At 36.2% G+C, this 25,554-nt stretch overlaps 1 protein-coding gene across 3 annotated transcripts in view; it reads right to left on the bottom strand.

The window, feature by feature from the left end:
* The window catches only part of LOC138709016 (protein arginine N-methyltransferase 9-like), an 88,922-nt gene extending 72,498 nt beyond the window's left edge, over positions 1–16,424 (bottom strand). For all 3 annotated transcript variants that reach the window (XR_011334810.1, XM_069839467.1, XM_069839466.1), the window contains exons 1-3: positions 16,185–16,424; positions 14,712–15,103; positions 9,709–10,181 (exon numbers count right to left, since the gene is read on the bottom strand). Coding sequence is in view for 2 of the 3 variants with exons in the window: in XM_069839467.1 (XP_069695568.1) it covers positions 9,709–9,780 (72 nt within the window). In the remaining variant the exon portion in view is untranslated. The remainder of the gene's footprint in view (positions 1–9,708; positions 10,182–14,711; positions 15,104–16,184) is intronic.
* Between the last annotated feature and the right edge of the window lie 9,130 nt (positions 16,425–25,554).

Genomic DNA, 25,554 nt, shown 5'->3' with positions numbered 1-25,554 from the left:
AAATATTAATTGTTATTATATTGAGTACCATTGGGATATCAAATGACAACAAGGATTGGCACTCTTTGTGATTATTTGGTTGCTCTAAACAATATAATAATTGCGAATACCTATTTTATAAAAAAAAGAATCTTAGTCCTGATATAAACTGTCTCCTATAAGAGGTGTGCTTGAGACATGGATAAACACATTAGATTATTCATGTGTGCCATATGAGAACATTACAACTGATGAATAACTGGTCACTTTCTGAGGCAGATATCCCTTCCAACAGTACATGCCCTCAAAACTGTACAAATATGGTATAAAGTTATGGGCTGCACGTGACAACACCACTTATGTCATGAATACACAAGTATATACCGGAAGAAATAAGAACAGACCTAGAGAAGTAAATTAAGGAAAATGAGTAATTTTGGACACAGTAGAATATTTACTGGAAGGAAGATCACAACTGATAATTTCTTTACAAGTTTCGATCTTCCAAGAGAGTTAGAAAGAAAACAGTTGATCCTACATGGAACAATATGAAAAAAATTGCCCAGAACTAACAGAAGAATTATTTGTCTTGACAAAGGGAAGAACTTCTCCTTCCTCTGTCTTTGCATACCAAGAATAAGCTACTATAGTTTCTTATTGTCCAAAAAAGGGTAAGATGGTAACATTGCTCAGTACTGTGCACTTCAAAGAAGGGACAGAAAACATGAAGCAATAAAACATATCATAATACGCGTTTACAATGCTACAAAGTCAGATGCAGATATTATGGACAAATTAGTCAGAACTTACACCACAAAACAGATGACAAGACAATGGCCTACAATATATTGGATATCAGTGCACTCAATGCTTTCATAATTTGGATGCACATAAATTCTAAACATAAACAAAAGAGTAAATATAAAAGAAGAGAATTTCTCCTGGAGTTGGGAACAACTCTAACATAGCAAAACAGAAGTCAATGAAGTATAGTTCCAGTAGCCCCTAATAACATACAGAGGGAAACAAAATGTGGATGATGTCACCTACGTGAACGTTCTGTTGATAGAAAATATCAAGATGGATACACGTTTCCTATTGTGTGTAAGCAAGATTCAAACATGTGTTGTGTGAAGTGTAATTTATAGCTAAATCAACTACTAAGATTTATTTAAAATCATTCGTCCTCAAGTGAGGTTGACCACTGGGATCCGGAATTAACAAACATAAAAGATAAAGAAAAATGAAAGGGGTGAAATAATGATTCGATTTGACCATTAAAACAAAAATTTACGTGTTAACATATAAATGATAGTGTAGAATTTAAAGAAAGGTCTTCAGAATTTCCATTACAATCTTCTGAACCTCATAAAAGGGAATTTTAAAGGATTTGAGGATATTACATGTAAATTTTGGTAAATAACTCCTCGCTCCAAATAGTAAGCCTGCAACATCCCCTTGTCATCATTTATCTGCAGTGCCTGATTCGTGTCTCATTTAAAGCAAATTGTAGGGTCTAAGACCATCACTTTCTGGGTTCTTCTATTGATGACATTTATATCCACCCTTCTATGAGAATCATCTTCAGACACACAATGAATCTCCTCATGTACTTCCCATCCTCTGTTTTTTTAGCAGGTTGGCAATTGCTGTATAAATACTCAATTTGGTCAATACAATGCTGTGTGTAAATGTACCAGTACATCAGTATAATCATATTAATAAATTTAAATCTTCAAACAAATGTTTAATTTACTTGGAGTCACAATGACTGAGCCCAGTGATATCCAATGTAACAAAATAATTTTGGTAGTAGGAGAGTTAAGCAAATGAAAATCAATGGCAATTATAATGAACATTATGATCGCAATGAAGGCAGCACATCTGGAAACATATTAGGCGAACATGAGGTCAGAAATTACCCAAAATTCGTTACTAGTCACGAAAGTTAGATTTATCTGTATGACACTCAGGCAAAACAAGAATTGTCCCAATGAAAGTTGCAATCAGTCAAGAGAATGCTTAGTCAATACTCATCACATTTTTCATTATACATGGGATTGCCCATAAAGAATTTGTTCCTCTAGGGTATACCGTCAATGCCAAGTTCTATTGTAACGTCTTAAAATGATGTAAACACATAGGGTGGAAGCAGACCAAAAATGACATAATAACAATTTGACGTTCCATCATGACACTATGGCCATGCTGTATGACAATTATTTTTCACTTCAAACATGGCAGTTGTCTCCCCTCCCTTTATTTGTCAAATTTAGCTCCATACAACTCCGTTCTCTTCCCCAAAATGAAAAACAAGTTGAAGGGACGAAGGTGTGAAGCAATTAAGGACATCATACAGTGGCGCAGAGATACTGAATGTGTCAATGAAAAAACGTCCAGAATGCATTCTGATTTTGCAGGTATGTTGGTACAGACGTGCATGCTTAAGAGCTACTTTAAAGGGAACTGCAGAAGTTAGAACAAAATGTAAGCATACTTCTCTTTCAAAATGAATTTCGGTAACTTTCGGTTAGCACCCCTTACATCAATAACAGTCCAAAATGGGTTGATGTTTCATAGAAGATACTGAGACAGTCAAGTAGTGTTACAATTTATAAATAATTATACATAACATCATGCAAGTATGTAATTCCATTTCTTTATTTCTGTTAAGATAATATCAAATTACTTATCACTGAATGACTTAAATACTGTATGTAGCAGTATTGTATTGCAAAATTCGTCAGGTAGATCTTTAGTGTGCATTTACTACATGCTTTAGATGCATAATTTTCTCGTGAATAATTTCATCATAAAGATTGTCATTTTATTTCAATAAAGCTTCCACATTATCCAAAGTACAGTCAACTATGTTTATTCCATGTTTAATTAAATGAAAAGTAATAATGTCAAAAGTACAAATATCTCTCAAAAAGACATACATTTCAGGGAGAGGGAAATGAAGTTCTCTATACAAAATGAAAATAACAAATGTGTGTACACCTACATATGGAAAGGCCCAAAATGTTACAAAATTCCCAGAGTGTTTCTCCACACTCAAAATAATCTATTAAAGAATATCAATTTCTGTAAAAGTGTAAACTACAAATAAATAATTTTAAAATCAGAAATACACTTTTTGTAAACCAAATCTCAGCAAAGAAGCCAATAATTTTGTTCCTTGTTCTTTTTGCTTTCTTTTTCAGTACAGAGAAATGCAATGAAAATTTATATTCACACGCAGACCTATATAGCAGGACCATCAAAATTAATGAAATTACTAATTATTAGAAATAACATATTTCATCTCATCTATTTTAAACCACCATAATTCAGTGGGGGGGGGGGCACAAACTCCGGTTATAATAGCACCCAATATTGCATAACTAAACTACTGCAATTTGATGTATCTGTTTTCCAATAGGTAACTGAAAGGGTGAAATAATTTTATTCCCTTTTTAAAATAAACACACTAGTTTCAAGAAATGTGTAAGTTATCTAAGTGGCTAACGAGAAAGACAGGCTACGACGCGACGTCACATTCACAATCATAACATGGTCAACATTAAACAAGTTTATATATAAATGCATGTTTAGCACGAGTTTAATATAGCAATTCCTTTGTTTTTTAGAACTTTGAACATCTATTTACATTAGGCAATTGTCAAGATGGCCATGGCTAGACCATGATAATCACGTGACTCCAATTTGTGCCGAAGCCTATCTTTCTCGTTAGCCACAGTTATCTACAATAGACGTCATGCTAATTTGAATTCTTCTAGTCGTTTGTTGTAACAGTGAGAAACCATTTTGCACTATGTATTTTTTAGTTTCTATTTCAAATACTATTCACGCATATGTTAAATACATACTGCTTCCAAAGTGTATTATTACATAAACAAGCATGAAACTTGTGTATAAAATCGACCAATATCTTAAATTAGTTCTCATAGTGTCAAGTACAGGGTAATGCAGAAGTCGCACATGAGTTCAAATAACTCAAACTACTGTCTTCATATATATATACATATATATAAGGTTGGTACATAAGTTCGTAGCGTTTTTGTTTCGCATGTTGGTACTCCAGTTGCTATGGGTTTATTTACCGATTGTCATTTTTTATTTGAAGTTCAATTGTTGTGCTTGAGTTTACATATTGAAGTTTTCATTTTTGCAGATAGTGAATGGAGCAGTGGACGCTAGAAAATGAAGTGTCAAGTGGAGAAAGTGGAACATTTCCGACATATTCTTCTTTCTGAGTTCAATAAAGGGGCAAAAGCAGCAGAGATGGCCAGAAACATTTGCGCCGTGTATGGGGACAATGTTATCGGAGAGAGCACAGCAAGAAAATGGTTTTCTCGTTTTAAGGAGGGTTGTTTTAACATTAATAACATTCCACGTTCAGGTCAGGGTTTGATGAAAACTGTTTAAATTCATTAATCCACGTCAGTGTGCCTGAGAACTGGCAAATGTGATGAACTGTGACCATTCCACAATTGTGCAACATTTGCATTCAATGGGCAAGGTAAAAAAAATTAGGTGTAGGGTACCGCACGCTCTAAGCCAAAACCACAAAAATCAACGGGTGGCCATATGTACATCTTTGCTTGCTCATCATCGATTGGCTCGTGAACAACATGGAACATTCCTATAAAATATCATTACTGGTGATGAGAAATGCTGTCTTATGCTAGCATAAGGAAAAGAAAGGAATAGTTGAGCTCGAACAAAAAAGCAACTCTCCATACAAAGACCAGCGCACATTCACAAAAGATAATGTTATGCATCTGGTGGAACTGCGAGGGTGTGCTGTATTACGAATTGCTTCCCCGAGGTGTAATCATCACTGCCGACATTTACTGCCACTAACTGGGACATCTTGCATAAACAATCCAAGAAAAATGACAAACAAGACTGCGTGAAGTGATGCTACTCCACAATAACGCCAGTCTGCAGTCTGCTAACCTGACACAAAACACTATCCAGGAGTTGGGCTGGGAAGTCATTCCGCACCTACCTTATTCACCTGATCTTGCACCCTCAGAATTTCACCTTTCTGCTCTCTATTGAACAACCTTCAAGGAACTTCCTCTCTGGATGAAAATGCACTCCGAACATGGCTTGAGGACTTCTTAAACCTTTAGAAGCTGGAAGACTTATACCACTATTGCACACAAATGTCTAACTCTTAACCAGGGGTTCGTATACCTGCATAATCAGGTAAATTCGTGTCAGGTTCGTTAGCTGAGCGGTTTAAGGCGCACAGGATATGTCTGGCCAGCATATTGTGCCTAACACTGCAGGTTCATGTTCCGGCCATTGCAGTCAATTGAGCCTGTGGTTGAGGATGGGAGGGCCCATGTAAAACAATCGGTGTAATGGTATGCATGGAAGCTGATAGGGTTTCATTGACTGCAGTGAAATGATTTTGCTCTTTTTTTTTTTAAGAAAAAACAAAAAATACAACAAAAAAAATTATCATTTTAATCAAGTGCAATGTCCTTAATGTTATATAAAATTAAAGAATATCAACGTACTTTACATATGACATACAAATTTATAACATATTACATCACGTATTTTACATATGATATACAAATTTATAACATATCACATCATGATCACGTGGAATCGAAAAACTACTCCAGCATTGGCAGACTGTTGTAAATAGTGAAGGAGAATACAGTGTTGATGATTAATTTCTGTCTTTTGTATTATGATTATTTTAATAAACTTATGAAAAAACGCTACGAATGTATATACCAACCTAATATGTATGTTTTAAAATGTTATATATACATATACATTTTATTGATGTGTAAAGGCCACTTGGGAAAGTAACAATAGAGAAAGTGAGCACCAAACAGTAAACTAAACCTAATGAAATTCACTTTGCAAATAAACAGTCCATTATTCAGATTCAATGAGCCTACCGTCGGCATTTTAACTGTGAAAATGCCTTATCAGACCATGATTCACTGTATGGTAGCATGCTTTCGGCAACACGATGCAGTCAACAACCTACTGCAAGTGGGAAGAAGACATTAAGTTTGAATTCCTGAAAAATTCAACAGGTACGGGACACCATTAACAATTTTCAACCCAAAGACATGCTGGTCAGCTTGGGATGAAATAATGAAAGTTAATGCAAAGGATTTTAAAGACAAAGTTGTGCTTGTTTCTGTACAAACTGCAATTCGTGCAAACTGTGCAATCCAGAGATGTGCAAGTCCATCTCACATATGCAGTTTGCTTTCAAGATTTGGCAACAGAACAACATAAGGGCCAATGAAAACCCCAGGGTCATTTGTCAGTCAGTGTGGTAATACCCTAGAACAGATCATCAGTCCAGATTTCTTCAAAGGTGTTACATTAACAATTAAGGGGAATCAATATCGCAAGATGGTCAGACTTTCTGAGACTAGCTGTTGTGAATAATTCAGCACATTGGAGCCACTGCTCACACTACATGTGAAAGTATGGCGAGTGTTTAATATCCAGATTTGCTGCTTTCATTCGCCAGACTTAACAGGCCTGGATTTTTTTCTTTCAGGATATCTCAAAGAACAAGTCTACGTCAACAAGCCGGCAACCATTGAGGCGCTCAAGAATAATATTCGAGCAGAAATTGGTGTGTTACAGCCAGAAACTCCAGCAAAGTTCTGGAAAACGCTCTGAGAAGAGCCTACAGATGATTAAGAAATAAGGACATTTTTATTTTATTTTAAAACTCTACCATAATGCCAAATTACATAAGGGGCATTCACAGTGATGATAATGCTACTTTTCTTTAACTTCAATAATCCAGTTTTTTCATTTTCACAACTCAGTATGTGCGTAAATATTTACTTTACTCCATTATAAGTATCACATTTCTGCTGAATTATTACACCAAATTTTCTTTTTTAATTTAATATGCAAATTAACATATAATACAATCAAAATAATATCATTTGTGTTAATCTATAAAATGCTACCTTTCTTCTTACGTTGATGAAAAACACTGTAGCAGGTTTTGAATCTAGACGATTTTTTTATAGTTTAGCTATTTTATTATCATTACAAACAAAAGAACTATATATGTACAAAAATATTACATAATTGTTCGTCACTTTCAATAAAACATTTGTTCAAGTTACACAGGATGTCTGAAAAGTCTCGCATCATAGAAAAAATCTATCACAATGCTTAATTTTTTGTTTATTTATCATCTGCAGATAAATCATGTTGATGGTGAAGGATCATGTTAAGATCGTTTTACTATGCAGCTGTGAAGGCTGGTCCAGTGTGTGGTGACTAATGAAATAAACAGATGTCACTCTGACAGCTGAAGCTAAGCATGATTGCCAAGCAAGTTCAAGATGATGGGATTGGTCATTGACTTTCCACAATAGAGATGTCGAAGCACTTCATCGAAGTCCACCAAACATTCTTGGCAGAGATCCACACCAGTCCAAAGATGTCCTTAGTGCACACATTTGGAACTGAACATACTAAAGAACACTATCCATGATATCTTGAAGAAAAAACGATACTATTCATATAACCTGCAGTTTTTACACCATCTGATGGAAGATCTGATCATCAGATGAAAATATGTGAGCAGTTTCTTAATTATTAAGACATAGATAGCAATTTCCTGACGAACATGCTATTCTCCAAGGCAAACTTTTATTTTCAGATACTTGTCACTCAAGAGTACACAATGATACTTCGGATACAAGGAACAAGGAGAATAGCAAATCATGGTATGTTTTGGAATTCAGAATTACTACGCAACCAAGGGGGGACCCGTCGTGGCAGAATGAGGAACTCCGTGCTCGCTGCGTATGTTTACTGATACTGATGGAGTGTCGTCACATCCAATGCCTAGCGTTTCAATCTTGTCACAGTGCCGCTTGTAGGAGACGTGTGTTTCATAGCCAAGCGAGGAGCATTATTTATAATGCCATAAAGTTTTGTGATGCAGAAAAGACAACGGGTTTATTCTTACCTCTATCGAAGACAATAGAGTGTGCTGCAGCTATTGTGAAGTTAAATAAGGAAACAAATAGAAAGGAAGGTAAAGAATGTGTAGAAACATCTACACCAAACAAAGTTAGACGACCTCCTGCAAATAAGGTTGAATTAGACGACATGGACAACTGTATCATAAGAAGAGAAGTTCATAAATATTATAATCTGTACAAAGAGCTTTCGACATTAGGAAAGTTGCATAAATTTTGTAAGAGGAGATAGGTTCCAAAGGGTGCAAGGAAACTTTACGAAAACTCATACTATCCATAGGGTTTGCATTAAAAAAATGTAAAGATAAAAGGAAATAGGTACAACACTCTGATATAGCAGCCCGTTATTTACCTGAACGAAATATGGTTCCATACTCATTACAATGTCCACAAATGTTGGCAAGGCGTAAACGTGTCAAGAGTTTATACAAATAGCAGTGCAGGTCAACGACTTGTAGTAGCCCATGCTGGTGGTAGTGATGGTTTTATGGTTTATGATTTCCTCATATATGATGTGCAGAGTCTGGCCACTTTAAAATGCTAAGATAAGAAATGTATATCAAATGCGATATTGTATAAAATACAGTACCTACTTTAGTTTACGTTACTTTTGATTCATGTTCCCTCCTTTACCAACACCGATGTTGTGGTGTTTTCTGAATAGATTCCTATGTGTATAAATGTGATAAAAACTAAACAATAAAGTTAACTATATACATATATACTAACATATAACGTATTAATAATAATGGAACAAGAGCTCAGTTCAGGATGTACTTCATTTTGCATCTGATGTGGACTTTACAACATGGCCTGTGTTGTGAAGCGAATCGCAGCGCCACCAAACAAAACGGTTCCCGCCTTGGTCGCATAGTACAGTGTCATTGGGCCATTCTTCTTTTCTAATACAATGACAGGTGGAGCATACCTGAAGGTACTGGGAAATCAGCCTATACCTGAGTTGGATCTGATGGCCAGGCTGGTTCATGCAGGATTGTGCTCCAACATCTTATGCTCTACCCAAACAGCATTGCTTTGACACCACCTTTCCTGGCACATATACAAATGCAAATCAAGGATGTGTGCCATGTTAATGAGGCTAACTTGCTACGAATTGTAAATAACATGAAGTTTTGCACCCAAACATATTTTTAACTAGGAGGCAGTTATAGCAAACAAATTTTATGAATTCTACCTTGATGTGAGACTTTTTGGACACCTGATATTGTTACGTCATATCTGATGAACTTAAGAAGAGGCGGAACTGTTCAGCAAAGAAAAAAAATTGCTTCATAAGGATCATGTCAATCATTTGCTCTGGAAACAGATTAAAAGGAAAAAAAAAACATAAAAATGACAAATAAAAGATGTGAAAAAATATTTGGCACAGAGCCATTAGGTATAATAAACACATGCTTGTGTTGTAATAAACTTACTGCTAACAGAGTGAACATATGTTTTTAAATTTATCTTCAATATGTTCACAAGACAATTTAAAAAACACAAACAATTAAGAAAATATTGTTGTCCTTGTGTATTAAAAACACTCGAAAGTAATGTGTTATCAACATTTAACATTTTATTTTATTATAGATTTAAATTAAAAATTCGAAATTTTTTATAAAGATTTTTTAAATGCATAAATGATTCTAATTAGGCGAAATAAAAGTATATAGGCTATTTATAAGGAACTGGTGTTTCACGTCAAGTACAGTAGTATTACCTGAGAAAACATGTTACACTCAATTTGTGATGGGTTTTCCTCTTCCAATCCCAATTGGAAAAGGAAGTTCATCCTTCACTGGAACACCGCGTCCAAAACCCAAGCCACATTTGTTTGAAAGAGAAACAGGGCCTGGAGTTCTTTCTTCTGTCGCAGCATCAATTCCTCGGCCCAGACCCATACTAGGATCCAGCAAGCGCAAAGCCCTTGAAGTCTCGCGTGGGTAACGCAATGGTGCCTGACCATTCACATATGAATCTGTCTCAGAATTACTCTGAGCTCCCCGGCCCATCACTGAGTCCAGTAACTGCAAAGCCTTTGAAGTCTGACGTGGAGCACGCAGTGGAGCCATTGCAGTTGAGGGTCCTGGTTGAGTCTCTGTAGTTGAAGCGGAGCTAGAGGTAGAGTCTTCTCCATCCAACAGGCGTTGCATTCGCTGTCTTTCTCTCAAGCGAAAAGCCTTTCTTTGAGATCTAAATAAGATACAAATTTTTAGAACAAAACCGACTCGTTGGAAATACAGAAGCAGCTAAAGTTTGTTGGAGAAATACATGAGTGGAGAAAAATAATGCACACATGCTGCAATGTTTTCAACAAAGTTCTTGCTTGCTTCACTAATATTTACCTGCTGGGTAAAAACAGTACGTATTTTTAAAGTATCTATCTTTGTAACATAGTAGCCTAGTGTTGTGTTGAATTTCGGTATAGTTTGTAAAATTTATATTACAGTGAATTATCTATGTAAGTATACTCGTAGTAGTAGTAAAAAAAAAAAATAATAATAATAATAATCATAATAATAATAACAATAATAATAATAATAATAATAATAATAAGTTGATATTTTGCTTTCCCATTATACAAGGTATATAGGCTAGTTAAAAAGTTATAGGGGAGTAAAAGCTTGACTTATGAAATAGTGTAGGACAACATATTTCAAAACTCCTTTGCATCACAGAAATTATTAATTATGAATTCAATCGAAAACTTCAGATAAAAAATAAAGCTTAAAGATACTTGCATGAAATACTTAGCAAAACTAAAGGAACTCTCGCTGTTAGAGAGATAAAATAAAGAAACTTTATTTTTCTTAAAAAAAAAAAATTTAAATAACATCTGCAGAATTATGCTCCACACTGAAAACTTCTAGAGACAAAAATTTTAGGACTTAAAAGATATCTACACGAATTACTTTGTAAAGTTGGCATAAAACAGCTATTACGCAAAGAGAGAACAAACCAATTTCACTTTTCTGTACAACTCACAAAATACAGAGACAAAATTCCTTCTTCATCACAAATGGTTTAAAAACGAGTTTACATTGCTTCTTACAGTCAACCGTCAAGACCAATTCTTTGTTGTGAATGGTTTCCTTTCACACTGCTGCATTATTTGATAATCAGGTAACATAGTTAAAATACTTAATAACATATCTATCAATTTTAAATACGAATGTTTGTAAACAGCAATATTAGAAGCAATTACATGCAAAGAGCTATGCATTGGAAATTTGTGCAACAATAATTACATAATGTGACCAGCCTCATAGTCAGAGCTTCTGGCTACAGTTCATGAGGTCCCAGGTTCGATTCCCAGTCAGAACACAGGAATTTTTTCTTAAAGGGAATTGTTCCTGTGTTCGTCTGTGGTCTGAAAATTAGGTTAAGTTTAGGTTTAAGAACTCTTCTGACATCATACATTCATAGACATCCTATCATATCATCGAGGCAGTGTAACTTCACCTTCCAAGCACCCCAACTTCAGAAGTGTGTTACAAATAAGCCTTTTCCAGAAGAAATCGGAAATGGCGGAATGACAATCTGGTGGAATTTGAAAAAGATATATATATATAGGCCTATATCTAATGTGAATATGTTAGGAGAAAATCCACAAACGATTAGGGAAAACACGGGAATTTTACTTGAAGCAAGGAAAGAGATAGGTTTGGAAGTAAATCCCGAAAAGACAAAGTATATGATTATGTCTCGTGACGAGAATATTGTACGAAATGCAAATATAAAAATTGGAAATTTATCTTTTGAAGAGGTGGAGAAGTTCAAATATCTGGGAGCAACAGTAACAAATAGCTATAAATGATACTTGGGAGGAAATTAAACACAGAATAAATATGGGAAATGCCTGTTATTATTCGGTTGAGAAACTTTTATCATCCAGTCTGCTGTCGAAAAATGTGAAAGTCAGAATTTATAAAGCAGTTACATTACCGGTTGTTCTGTATGGTTGTGAAACTTGGACTCTCACTTTCAGAGAGGAACAGAGATTAAGGGTGTTTGAGAATAAGGTGCTTAGGAAAATATTTGGGGCTAAGAGGGATGAAGTTACAGGAGAATGGAGAAAGTTACACAACACAGAACTGCACGCATTGCATTCTTCACGTGATATAATTAGGAACATTAAATCCAGATGTTTGAGATGGGCAGGGCATGTCGCACATATGGGCGAATCCACAAAATGCATATAGAGTGTTAGTTGGGAGGCCGGAGGGAAAAAGACCTTTAGGGAGGCCGAGACTTAGATGGGAGGATAATATTAAAATGGATTTGAGGGAGGTGGGATATGATGACAGAGAATGGATTAATCTTGCTCAGGATAGGGACCGATGGCGGGCTTATGTGAGGGTGGCAATGAACCTCCAGGTTCCTTAAAAGCCAGAAAGTAAGTATATCTAATGTCCTACTTTTTTTTGGGATTACAGAAAGATCTCACGTGATGTACAGAAAATAAAGGTTTTATCTTATAAAGATGCGCAGTGAATGTTATCACTTCCTATGTCTTGTAAATAATAGCCTAAGGAAAAGAAAATAAACTACAAACAAAAATATAATAAATTGGTAATATGAGTTTTCCTTCCTCCTGTACAAACATCTGAAACTTCTTCTGGTACAAGATCTATAAGCATATAGCCTACCATTGCTGCATGATATCTGAAATCACTGGAATATTGTAACTTGCATGTTCAGAACATGTGTGAAATGCAACTATTTCAGAATTTATTATTACTTGTGAGTTTTGTGCAAAAATTAATTTCTTTCTTTCTTACTTACTTACTGGCTTAAGGAACCCGGAGGTTCATTGCCGTCCTCACATAAGCCCGCCATTGGTCCCTATCCTGAGCAAGATTAATCCAGTCTCTACCATCATATACCACCTCCCTCAAATCCATTTTAATATTATCTTCCCATCTACGTCTCGGCCTCCCCAAAGGTCTTTTTCTCTCCATCCTCCCAACTAACACTCTATACGCATTTCTGGATTCGCCCATACGTGCTACATGCCCTGCCCATCTCAAATGTCTGGATTTAATGTTCCTAATTATGTCAGGTGAAAAATAGAATTAATTTCTTAAACAAAGAAAAATGCAATGTTTACATTATATATTAAGGTACTCCTATTATCTTTGATAAACAATCTATATATTTTAGTTCAGTTAGAAATATGAGTGAATAACTTAGGTGGTCCTGATTGCTCTTCCATGACATCATTCATTTTTCAGATACCAGGCAATAACAATATTGAATTTTAAATCAACAATTTGAAAATTTTCGGAGGGAGTTTTCTTTTTTCTTTTAGTTGGATTTAATAATGCTGTATAAACTATTAGGTTATTTAGCATCGATGGAATTCGTGATAGCGAAATGGTATTTAGCAAGATGAGACTAAAGGTACGATCACACGTCGCTACTTTTGCTGTGCAACTTTTGTACTGCAGCTGCAAAAGTTGCATGTCATGTTCACACGTAAGCCAAAAGTAGCGCGCTGCACGCTACTTTTCGTGTTGCTCAACCCGAGCGCTGCAAAAGTTGCAACTGGAGGTTGCGAGTCTGTTCACACACAAAGCGCTACTTTTGCAGCCGCAGTCATGCTGCAGGTTTCCATCTCCGTGTTGACTTCTCAATATACATTTTGTGGTTATGTTAGCATTATTAATAAACTCATGCGAAAGCTTACTTATATGTTATTTGCTTTTCTGTCCTAACTAGTATTCAGAAATTGGCATTATTTTTACTATAAAGCTTTTAAAAACGCCTATATACTTAAATGATAACCAATAGCATATTCACGTAATCAATGTTGGCAACCCTCCTGTTTGAAACTACGCTACAGAAAATTAAAAAAGTGAATTATATCGTCAGCAAATATGCTCAGACTGTGTTATGCATTTAATAACTGTTACAAATAATTTATTTTCACCACATCTAACATTAAAATACATCCAAACAATACAAGTATCATTGGCACATTTGGGTGGCAACACTGGTCGCAACCGCAGCAAAAGTTTCAACAAAACCAGTATCAAAAATGCTGCACCTGCAACCCTGAGAACCCTGTTCACACATTGCTACTTTTAAGCTGTGCGCAGCATGGAAAAGTAGCAACCAGCAGGTTCGGTAACCGCTACTTTTCGGGTTGCACCGTTGTTCACATGTCGCAGTACGAAAGTTGCGCAGTTTTTTGTACTGCAGCGCTGCAAAAGTAGCAACGTGTGACCGTACCTTAAGGATTCGCCGTAGATTATCTGGTTCGTCCTTGATTGGGGAAAACCTCGCAAAAAAAAAAACCAATCTGACAATCAACCGAAGCAGAAATCAAAGTCGCACTCAAATGCACTTCCAGATCAGCAGACAAATGCTCCTGCTGCCTGAGCTACATCGATAGTTATCTAACTACTGAAAATTTCTAGGAGTCCGCCATTTGAAGACCCCTGGTTTAATTAGTAGATAAAAATGTGCGAGTATAATTCTTTACCATGTAGTATACCACACCTTCGTCTGTTTCTTCACGTACAAGCTGCCCACTGTTGGAGAGCATTGTAAAACCTAAGTATATGGCTGTTTTCCTATGAAGTGATTTTTAACCATCTTTTACTAATCTTTTCTATATTACTGTGCAATTAAAACTAATAGTAAATCAAGGACGAATGTCCTATTTAGTAAATTCACAAAAACTCTATAACTTATTTTAGGAAAATACACTTCACTTACTTTGTTGCTCCCTGAAGCAATCGGACTACAGGTTCTGACTCAATGTGCTGAGAAGGATTATATGCTGTAACTGGGTTTTCAGCATCCCAATCCTCTTCTGGTGGAGGAAGATCCGGCTGGTGGTATGGAGCCAATCCCAAATCACCATGTTCTGTATCTTCAAGTTCATACTTGTGTCCTTCTATGACGCGTCTATCAGGGCAGGTACTCACATGATACTGATAATGCGGCCTGTCAACGTGATGAATTGCATTGAATGGGCAAATCATTTTGTCCGCTTCTAGATGGTTCTGTTTGCACTTTACAAGATGAGCTTGCATCCTAGATTTAAGGATGGCATGGCTTGTATCGTAAGGACACTGCATAACCGGATCTTCTGTCTGCATCTTTGCCTTTAAAAGAACAGAAATTCAAGTGAAATTCTCTAAAAGTATGAATGTAAACAATGAAGTACATTCTTAAAATTACCCTAATCTGATCCGTTCAGTACTAATAAAAAATGGTAAATCTTAGATCTCACTACGCACCACACACATAGGTAAAAAAACATACTTAAATAACTGAAAACAATTTAACCTCAAAATTGTTGTATATCACTCTAGGGACACAATATAGCCACTGTGAAAGCTGTAAACTAATCCAGCATGCCCCAAAGAACTTTCTTTTATAACCTATCCGATGGAAATCAGCTGAGCATAAACTTTTGTTCCATACCTTGAGGGAATGAAAGCAAGCGGCTTTTGAGTTCTTGGAATTGTCATAATCTTATTGAATAGTAGTTGCAGCTGTTATTTTCTATTGATGTTTAGGTAAAATGGTTTAACCCTCAGTTTTTAAAAAGTGATTTTTTGCTATAATTAGTGTGATTAGTTAAAATGTAATTACAAAACGTTAAGATTTATTTCTTGGCAATTATGTTTACATTCCTTCATGTAAGGTAACTAATAATAATGTGTTAAATGCGGGAACCACTTTAGACCCGTATTTCAAGCGCTATGCGCCAGCTTAAGTTGTATATTATATTATAATCTTAAATCTCGTAAGCAACGGTGTGAGACTTACTCTTTTGTCGTCTCTGTTGTCTGTAAGTAGGCCATAACATGATTTGAAGTAAAGTACGTGAATAAATCATGCCCACCTTTGGTAGCGCTGGTACAGAAATACAATTATAAGTATGATAATATTTTATTCAATCATCATTTAAAGGAACTATCCGTAAAATCTGACGGGAATGAAAACTCAAGGACGTATAAAACATGACGTGAAGTCTCTTATCTAAAACATAACGTAAAGCCTCCTGGTTGAGTGAGAAGGCCGTATGGTATTAACTCTGCCAGGTTAAATAAACCATTATTATTATTATTATTATTATTATTATTATTATTATTATTATTATTATTAACAAGTCCATTAACCACCTCCAGTCTTAGAAAGAGAATTCTTCACTAGTGCTTATAATTACAATATATTTACCCTTGGTGAAAGCTGTTCTTGAAAATTAATGTACACGCAACGCCTTATCACGAACAATAAGAAAAAGAAAGCTAAAGAACACCGCAAGAACAACAAATATCTCCACGATCCCCACTTTATTTACTGCTCACTTCACTACTTCCCGTTTGACCCACAATTCCACGGAGCAAGGACATGGATAAATATTAGCCTAGATCATATATCACACAACTCCTCGCTACGTTAAAATCGGCAGCACTTTGAAGAAAACAACCGCCAGGATCGCCACCCGTCCGCCGTAAACGAACACGAGACAGTCAAGTTGTGACTTGGCGGTCAAGCAGAATTTGAGTTGACGACCCGTCAACTTTTGTGTCCACTTTCCCGTCATGTGACCAACTTGACTCCATCACTTCCCGCGTGTGAATGCGAACTTGTAGCAACTTGGCAAGTAGAAAGTTTGTAGTTTTAGGCCTATTGTCGAAGTAAATTAATAATGAGCGCCCCTAAGTGGAATTCAAACGATATCATAAAGTTTTTGGAAGTGTATGAGAAGTATGAACTTGTATGGAATATACGTGACAAAGAATACCTCAATAAAAACAAGCGGGAATTATTATTCCAGAAACAAGTCAGTGAACTCATGGAACAAGGTTTCGAAAACATAGACGTAGAAGTGGTTCGAAAAAAGTTAAAAACCCTTAAAACAGGACTCATTCTGAGATGTTTCCTATATTCTGCAGGACCTTTTTCAGCTAATTCTTTCAACAAGGTTAGATGCGCCGTGCATAATTCTTCTACGAATCCATTTCTTAACCCATGTTCTCTTTTCCTTTTTTTCAAGAATATTTTGTAATTCATACAATAACAAGGCGCCAATTATTTGCACACATGCTTGAATATGTGCTGGTGGCATCTTCAGTTTCACCAAACTAAAAATGCCAGTTCACTATTGATTTTTATTAACTATAACAGAATACAGGAATTCAAACACCACTACGAATACAACATTTAGCGCGCGCTTTTTTTTCAAGCATGGTTTCAAGTTTAATGTCTCCGTGTGATCACAAATATAGCATCAAGTTTAGAGGCTTCAAGCACTTGACTCCTGTAAACTATCCCCGTGTGACTCGGGTTTAAGAGCCGGTTGGACCCATCACTAAATATATATTTATCCATGGCACGGATGTCTGATGCAGCGTGTATTGTCAGGTTGCTGTAAACAAAAATTCCTATTGACCATATAAAATATCCCTACTTTGCTCAAAAAATCCCTACAAAAATAGTATTGTAACACAGTCAAAGAGTTTGTAATACTTACATACTTATATATTACAAACTCTTTGAACACAGTCTACTATATACAGAAGCTTGAGTTTTGAGGGTGCTAGAAACAATAGACTGTGCCGGTACTATTTTGCATTGCCTGTAATGAGGCGATATTAGCGATCCTAGTGGTGAGCAACTATCTAATGTTTGCAACAAACAAAATTTGATAACTCAATCCCAAGGGAAAAAATGGAACTCTCTGCATCAAAATCCACAGTTAATTCCCGATTTACCACGAAAATCGTCTGTAGCTGCATTTAGATTGGCAACAGGCCATGATTGTTTGGCCAAACACCTGCATAGAATTGGAATATATCAGTCGCCTAACTGCCCATTGTGCAACTCAAACCAAGAAATGGATTCGGAGACGGAACACCTCAAAATCTGTGCTTCAGTGGCTGGTCATGATAATATCTTTGAAAAATGTTGGAGTGCAAGAGGTCAAATGACTTTATTGTCAAGCGCCTGGCATTAGAAAACAACATGTTTGCATATTTACTACATATTGAGCTTCGTGACTGAATATACTAGACTGTGATTGTAATATGAGCAATTATAAAAAAAAAATGTACTTCTTGATTTGATCTGGGATGTGCACGTGAAAATAAATCCAGATGAAGATAGGATCATACTGGCATGAATGGGAAGTCCGCGCATGCACAGTTTGGTCGCGAAACACTAAACTTGAATCCAGGGATGAGAGAGAGAGAGAGAGAGAGAGAGAGAGAGAGAGAAGAAAAACATATTCATGTTCAATCTCATCAAGAATACGAGTATCGTGTCATCATCCAGGATGCAGCGAAGTAGAAACCCTTGAGCATGTTTTGGGTTATTGCCCTAAAGGAGAACTACTGAGGAACAATCGCCACCATAAAATGAGAAGCTCCATCGCAACCACTCTTCGGAAGGCAAAGTGGGAGGTTTACGAAGAAGTGCACTGCTTGACTGAGAATGGGTCAACGAGAAGAGCAGACATTATAGCCATCGATCGCTGGAATCAAAGAAGCCTCATTCTTGACCTCACTGTCCGTTTCGAGAAGGATGATCAACAAGCCAACAACGTAAACAATGAAAAGAAGTCTATTTACATCCCATGTATTCCTCACTTCAGTGAGAGATACAAAATGAATATTAATACACGGGAAGTGAAAGGACTTCTTTTTGGAGCTAGGGGAACTTCATTTAAGTTAACCAAAACCATTCTCCTTTCTCTTAAATTTTCTAATGAGGACATTAACAAAATTTGTCTAATGGTATTGAGAGATTCATTAACCATTCTACACAATCACTTGTATAAGTATGTAATTCTTCTTTTTTCACTTCATCTCATTACTCTTCAATGTATTTTCATCTCATGTTTCTCCGAACTCAAACTGAACTTTATTTTTAAATTTATCATTGTTCCGTTATTCTCTCCGCAATCATACTGTAGTTTTCATTTAACCTCTGCTTTGTATTCTGGATTCTAGTGGTCAGCCGTAGATTTTGGCCAGATGTCCCAAATTGTGGAATTTGTTGTTAAGTGAGGTTGCCAACCCTCCCATATTTACCAGGTTCTGAAAGTTTCAAGCCTCAGCCTGAGATATTCCGTATTTGGCTCTAATTTTTAACCAACAGTCTCCCGGCTCCCGTATTTTTTCTTTTCTTGTAACATTTTTCTCCCTTATTTTTGCATAATGTAACAATTTTTTTTTTCCAACACCCATTTATAATTATTATTTTGTGAATAAAGATGCATTTTCTTCTCCCAGATATACACTGATACAGTGGTGTAAGTTTAAAAACCAGTTCTCTCATGTGTACTTATGTTAAACATATTACGGTATATGTCCATGGTAATTTCAAATATGACCTAAAAATAATTTAACAACCAATTCATCCGAACTGGCCAAATATCACCACTGCATTGAAATGTGCATTCTCTGCAGAACGTAATGCTTGCCAGAAATGGGTTTCAGTGCTCATGACATTAATATTGCCCCAGTAGGTAAAACAGGACTAGAGCAACACGCAGAAAGCAATAAACATTTATATAATGCGAAAAGACTGGCAGGTCAAGGGCCCTAACCAGTGGTGATATTCGGCCAATTCGCACTGGCTGTTAAATTATTTCTAGGTAATTTTTGCAATTACCATGAACATATACCGTATATGTTTAACATAAGTACTCATGAGAGAACACTAAAAAAACTATTAGTGCAAACGCTCGTTATGCTCCAGTTTTATTATTGTGACATTCTATTTAGTGTTAATCTCACTTACAGGCTCCAGCGTGTTCATGTGTGTGCACATTTCATCTGCAACATTTGTTGACCTGATCATGTAACACTGTCTCTGAAAATGTTATCATGGCTTCGACTGAGTGAAGAGCCTTCCATTCCTTGTCCCCCTTCATTTAATATATTGAATACATCCTCACCAAGACATTTATAAACTCTTTCCAATTGACTTTCTGATTTTCAAAACATTCACAGCTGCTCCCAACAATGCCCTGTCATAATTCCTGTACACAACACCACACTATATTTCTTATTTTTTACGTCATTTGCTTTAAAGCTTGGAATTTCCTCCTATTCCCTATCAGAGATTGTCAGGAGCTGTCAAAATTAAAAAAATAAATAGAAAATTCATCTATTAAGCAATCAAAACAGTTCAACACCATTTAAATAATGTAAAATATGATTTGTACTCATATCTATAATGCCTTTTTTTTTTTTTGTTAATTTTACTGTTTGTATGTAATTGCTAGGATTAATATACACACATAAAAAAAAAACTTTTGCATCACTTTGGTCCAAGTTCCTGAACCTTGACGCTGAATGTTTATATTGCATATATAATATAGCTCCTTAGACTATTCATAGATGTCACTAAACCTGCACAGATATAAACAACCATGCATGAGACGTAACTATCAAATGCAGCAGGTAAGACAGCCGATCAGTTCCAGTCATATCATCAGGAAGAAAGTATACAGTCAGAGCCGCCGAGAAGGGGGGGTAAAGGGGGCAAGTGCATATGGGCCAATCAGATTAAGTGAGTCTGATTACTTTTTATTATCACGAATAATTAATAATTATTCACAGATACATACAGGTACTATAAAATTTTGTAAGAACATTTGTTACATGAATCTGACATATTAACCAACAATAGTAGAATTAATACAAATTACCACTTCATTATGTAAATGTTTAACTTTTATATAATAGAATATCGTTTTCCCAAGTTAACAATCATCGACACAACACTTGAGGGCTCTGGGATTTGCCTGAAATATGCTCCCTTCACTTGTACCGAATATGTTCAATTGACTTATCCTCTTAACTAACAACCCCTGTCGGCCCACCACATTATGTTTCCTTTTCAGTAGAACCTACATAGTATGTTTCGTGACGAAAATTTCGTCTTTTCGTTGTCGTTTTTCTAGTAAATTCTGTTCATTAGTGTTATCAGTGGACAATGGACAGAAGCATAAGTCGGGAGCTGAGAAACGCAAGGAGATTCAGAAAAATTGGAAGATATTAAGAAAGGGAGTAGAACTTTGTTTGAAGGAAACAAAATGAAGGAAATAAAAATGTATATCAGAGTAAAAATGTGTCAAGAAAGACTGAGTAACCTTAGACTCCTTTGTCTGGAGAGCGATCTTGCTAGGTCTTTAAATTTTGATGACATAATTGATGATTTTACATCAGTGAAGTCAAGGAGAGTTGTTTGTTGATGTTGGCCTGCAAGTCAGAAATTACAGATGTTTAAGGATAGTGTTTGATGAAAACGAAACGACAACGAAAAGATGAAAGTTTCGTCACGAAACATACTATGTAGGCCCTACTGAAAAAAGCGTGATTAATATAATATATTGTGCTAGTGCTAATGTGAAGTTTTTCTAAAAGTTTTCAATGCAACAAAAGTGTATATTTTTAGATTCGTATCTGTGTATGGGATTATCTGGTTATCTTTTATTTCTTTTGCAAATAATTATTATGGTCAGAATAATTGGTAACTTCTCATTTTTAACTTTTTTTTTCAACGGGGCCCGAGCACAATATTGCACAGGGGCCATAAATCCTGTCAGCAGCCCTGAGTATACTACTTGTGTTGTTTGTTCTGCTATGGCTAGAAGGTCAATTGCGATGTTTGATTGTGTCCACATTGTGTCAGGAAGAGCTATCATCAAGGGAAGTTTCCAGACGTCTCAGAGTGAACCAAAGTGATGTTGTTCGGACATGGAAGCAGTACAGAGAGACAGGAACTATTGGTGACTTGCCTCGCACAGGCCGTCCAAGGGCTACGACTGCAGTCGATGACCGCTACTTAGGGATTTCAGCTTGAAGGAACCCGGAAGACAATGCCACCATGCTCAATAATGATTTTCGTGCAGCCACAGGTCATCACGTTTCAATTCAAGCTATAAGAAATAGACTGCATGATGCGCAACTTCACTCTCGATGTCCATGGCAAGTTCCAGCTCTGAAACCTAGACATCATGGGGCATGATATAGATAGGCCCAACATGATGCTGAATGGACTCGTCAGAATTGGCATAAAGTTCTTTTCACAGATGAGTGTCGCATATGCCTTCAGACGATTGTCGAAGACGTGTTTGGAGGCAGTCTGGTTAGGCTGCACGTCTTAGACACACTGTCCAGTGAGTGCAGCTAGGTGGTGGTTTCCTGATGTTTTGGGATGGCATTATATGGAACCACCATATGCCACTTGTAGTCATGGAAGGCAATGAAACAGCTATATGATACAGGGATGACATCCTCCGACTCATAGTGCAACTTATCACCAGAATTTTGGAGAGGAATTCGTCTTAATGGACGATAATTCTCGCGACCATCATGCACGTTTTATTACTGGTAATGACTTCTTTCGTGATGGCAAAGTCGCTAGAGTGGCCGGCATGTTCCTTAGACATGAATTCTATCGAACATACCAAGGATACATTAAAAAGGGCTGTTTATGGACGAAATGTTCAACCAACCAATCTGAGAGATCTATGCCAAATCGATATTGAGGAGAGGGACAATCTGGACCAACAGTGCTTGATAAACTAGTGGACAATATATGATGAAAGAGTAATGGAATGGAGAAAAATTCTCTCCGGCACCGGGATTTGAACCCGGGTTTTCAGCTCTACGTGCTGATGCTTTATCCACTAAGCCACACCGGATTCCACTCCGGCGTCGGAAGAATCGTCTCAGTTTAAGTTCCAACTCTTGGGTTCCCTTTAGTGGCCGCCCTCTGCACTACGTCATAGATATCTATGAACGTAGGACTGAAGTCCACACATGTGCTGAGGTGCACTCGTAATGAGTGACTAGTTGGCCGGGATCCGACGGAATAAGCGCCATCATAAGCTGAAAACCCGGGTTCAAATCCCGGCGCCGGAGAGAATTTTTCTCAGTTCCATTACTCTTTCATCGTATGATGACGCAGAATATCTGCATGGAAATATCATATGTACTTCGGTACATTATAATAATATATAGTGGACAATATGCCACAAGGCATGCGTCACTGCAAGAAGACATGCTACCGGTTATTAAAAATACTTGTGTAGGCTGTAGTCAGCAACTCAAATTAAGACAGCCAAGCTGTATTATTGTAGAGCTTGTAATGTTTGGTTCTGATAAGCAATAAAGAAAGCTGATATGTTACTTTTGTATATCTTCCTTTCGTTTTATGTAGGGTTCAGAACTCTTGGACGAGGTGACGCAAAACTTTTTTTTGATGTGTGTAGTTAATTACTGAATACTATAATTTACTTGATGTAACTTAGATTTTCAGGTTAAACATACTACTTGAATCTTTATATGCCATTACTATCTTGTAATAGTTATTTATGCAACAAGTGGATAATCTTGATGATTATGGTATGAGTGAATGAGTGAGTGTAACAATTTTCACGAGTGTCATAATAAGATTATCCACAAGTTGGATACAACACTTTATAGCAGCTTAGCATTATAAATTGTAGGAAATAAATTATGAAATAATTCGGCATCCATAGCTAACAAAGTCTTCATAATGTTCGTATCGATTAGTTGCGCCTGGCATTGAATAAAGAGAAATGGATGACTTTGCAGGTATTACAAACTCTAGTTATACCTTAGCTATCAAATTTTATGTTACAAATGTTCCTTATTTTGTTAATATAGTTTCTCTGAACCATAGAACTGTTTTATGTGATATTACAAAAATGATACAAAATTGTATGAGTTGCATGCATCCCCACCAAAGTGTTCCGGAATTAAATCATTGCTATTATTGGCACGCATGCCATAATAAGCCGATCACGCACGATATTAGATGTAGTAACAACCTGTTTATAAAATAACTTTATTGTATGTTTATCATATATTTTATATTGTTTGTAGTACTTCTGGTTGATTGGAGGAGAACACCTGAAGGTCTTAACTCTACCAGATGAATAAATAAAGTAAAACAATTGTTTGATTGAATTTTAAGAAATACTGTAGCTGAAAATATTTGTAATTACTGTTCCATTTAATTATAAATTGTTCTCTGTCTGCTCCTGAACTGATGGTACTGCGTAGTGTATATCTTATACTATATGGTAATTTTGCAAACTCCCATAAGAGCTGCTGTTTCCTCAATACATTCAAGAACTGTTTTTCACTATGTGCAAACATTTAGAACTATCCAGCACTTTTCCAATCACAACAACGAGTCCATCTTACGGTTTTACAGGTTATCTACTTCAAGACCAACAGCAATATGTATGAATGTATATATTTGTCTTCAAGCAATATACCTCTCGGTGAGGCAGCACTTCACATTATTAGTATATAGTGCCATCTCCCCGTTTTACACGCCTCTCTTACAAGTCAATTGGGACATTACTTATTTTTAATTTATAATTTCAATTCTTCCACTAGTCTTTTCTTGTCTTTCATCAATTCTTCCTCTACTTTACTCCTAACCCATCATTATACCAAAAATACTGTAACCCCTCCTCACTCTACATCTCTAATTATTTGCACTTTTCACTACTCCCTTTTCCATATAGCTACTTTTTAGGTCTTAGTTTTCTTCTCTCACGATTTATTTTCCCTCCGCACCATTTCCTTAAGTCATACTGTTTTTTTACCTTGTTTTCCCCTCTTCCTTCATCACTGGTCCCTGAACTATCTCCTACTTGCGTTACTCTACTTCTCGTCAGCCTCGATTTAGATCTTAGTTCCTTCACCCGCTTCGGAATTCTTCAAGACCAACAGCAATATGTGTAACATCATGTGTTGTGTTTCGTCTCCCATGTAATTCTTTTCGCTGTAAGAAAAATCCTAATATAAACAATAGCACGTGACTGAAGTGAGGCTTCATTGGCAGCTGTTACGCGCCATAGATTCTCAGTACATGTTCCCGCCTACTGTTGTACATTCTGTTTCATGTTAAACGTTTCCCCTTACTCGTCAAGTAGGCTTAACCTCACTACTATGCATTCATTTGCTTAGGAAACATTTACTTTATAATTACTGTGATTAAAACTCATTTAACTTATTATATACATTTAAGACTATTTGTTTTTCTCCGCTTTTGAGAGGGTTTCTACTCTTAAGTTTAATAACCAAACACACTGAAGATGCAGATGCGATACTTCAGTACCACGTGCTTAAAACGTGAACAACTACGAGCTCAAGGGACGCCGCCTTGTTACAAGAACAGACTACCTCGGTATTACTGTTTGTATTCATCCGCGTTCATAGCACATAACAAAATATAAAAGAAGCTTTTCTTTTACATATCGTTTTACATATGAGTGAAGTTATATGTTTCATTTTATTTAACAACTAGAATTAAATTTTTTATTTTCATATAATACAAGATGATTGTTTTCAAATATGGACTATATTTTCCTGCGTCGTGTGAGTGTTTCGACTTTGAGCCAATCACGGGTATGACAGCCACGTGCTTGTGTTTACATTAGGATTTTTCTTACAGTGAAAACAGTATACTTATTGGACCAGTCACCTGTGATGTTACAACTGCAGAAGGCTTGTTTTCTCACTGCCGCTTCACAGATTTCATGTATGGG

The sequence above is a fragment of the Periplaneta americana genome, chromosome 11 (genome assembly GCF_040183065.1).
Source record: "Periplaneta americana isolate PAMFEO1 chromosome 11, P.americana_PAMFEO1_priV1, whole genome shotgun sequence".
Classification (NCBI taxonomy): Eukaryota; Metazoa; Arthropoda; class Insecta; order Blattodea; family Blattidae; genus Periplaneta; species Periplaneta americana.
The sequence above is the reverse complement of the archived record's forward strand: the minus strand, read 5'-3'. Positions and strand labels throughout refer to the sequence as shown.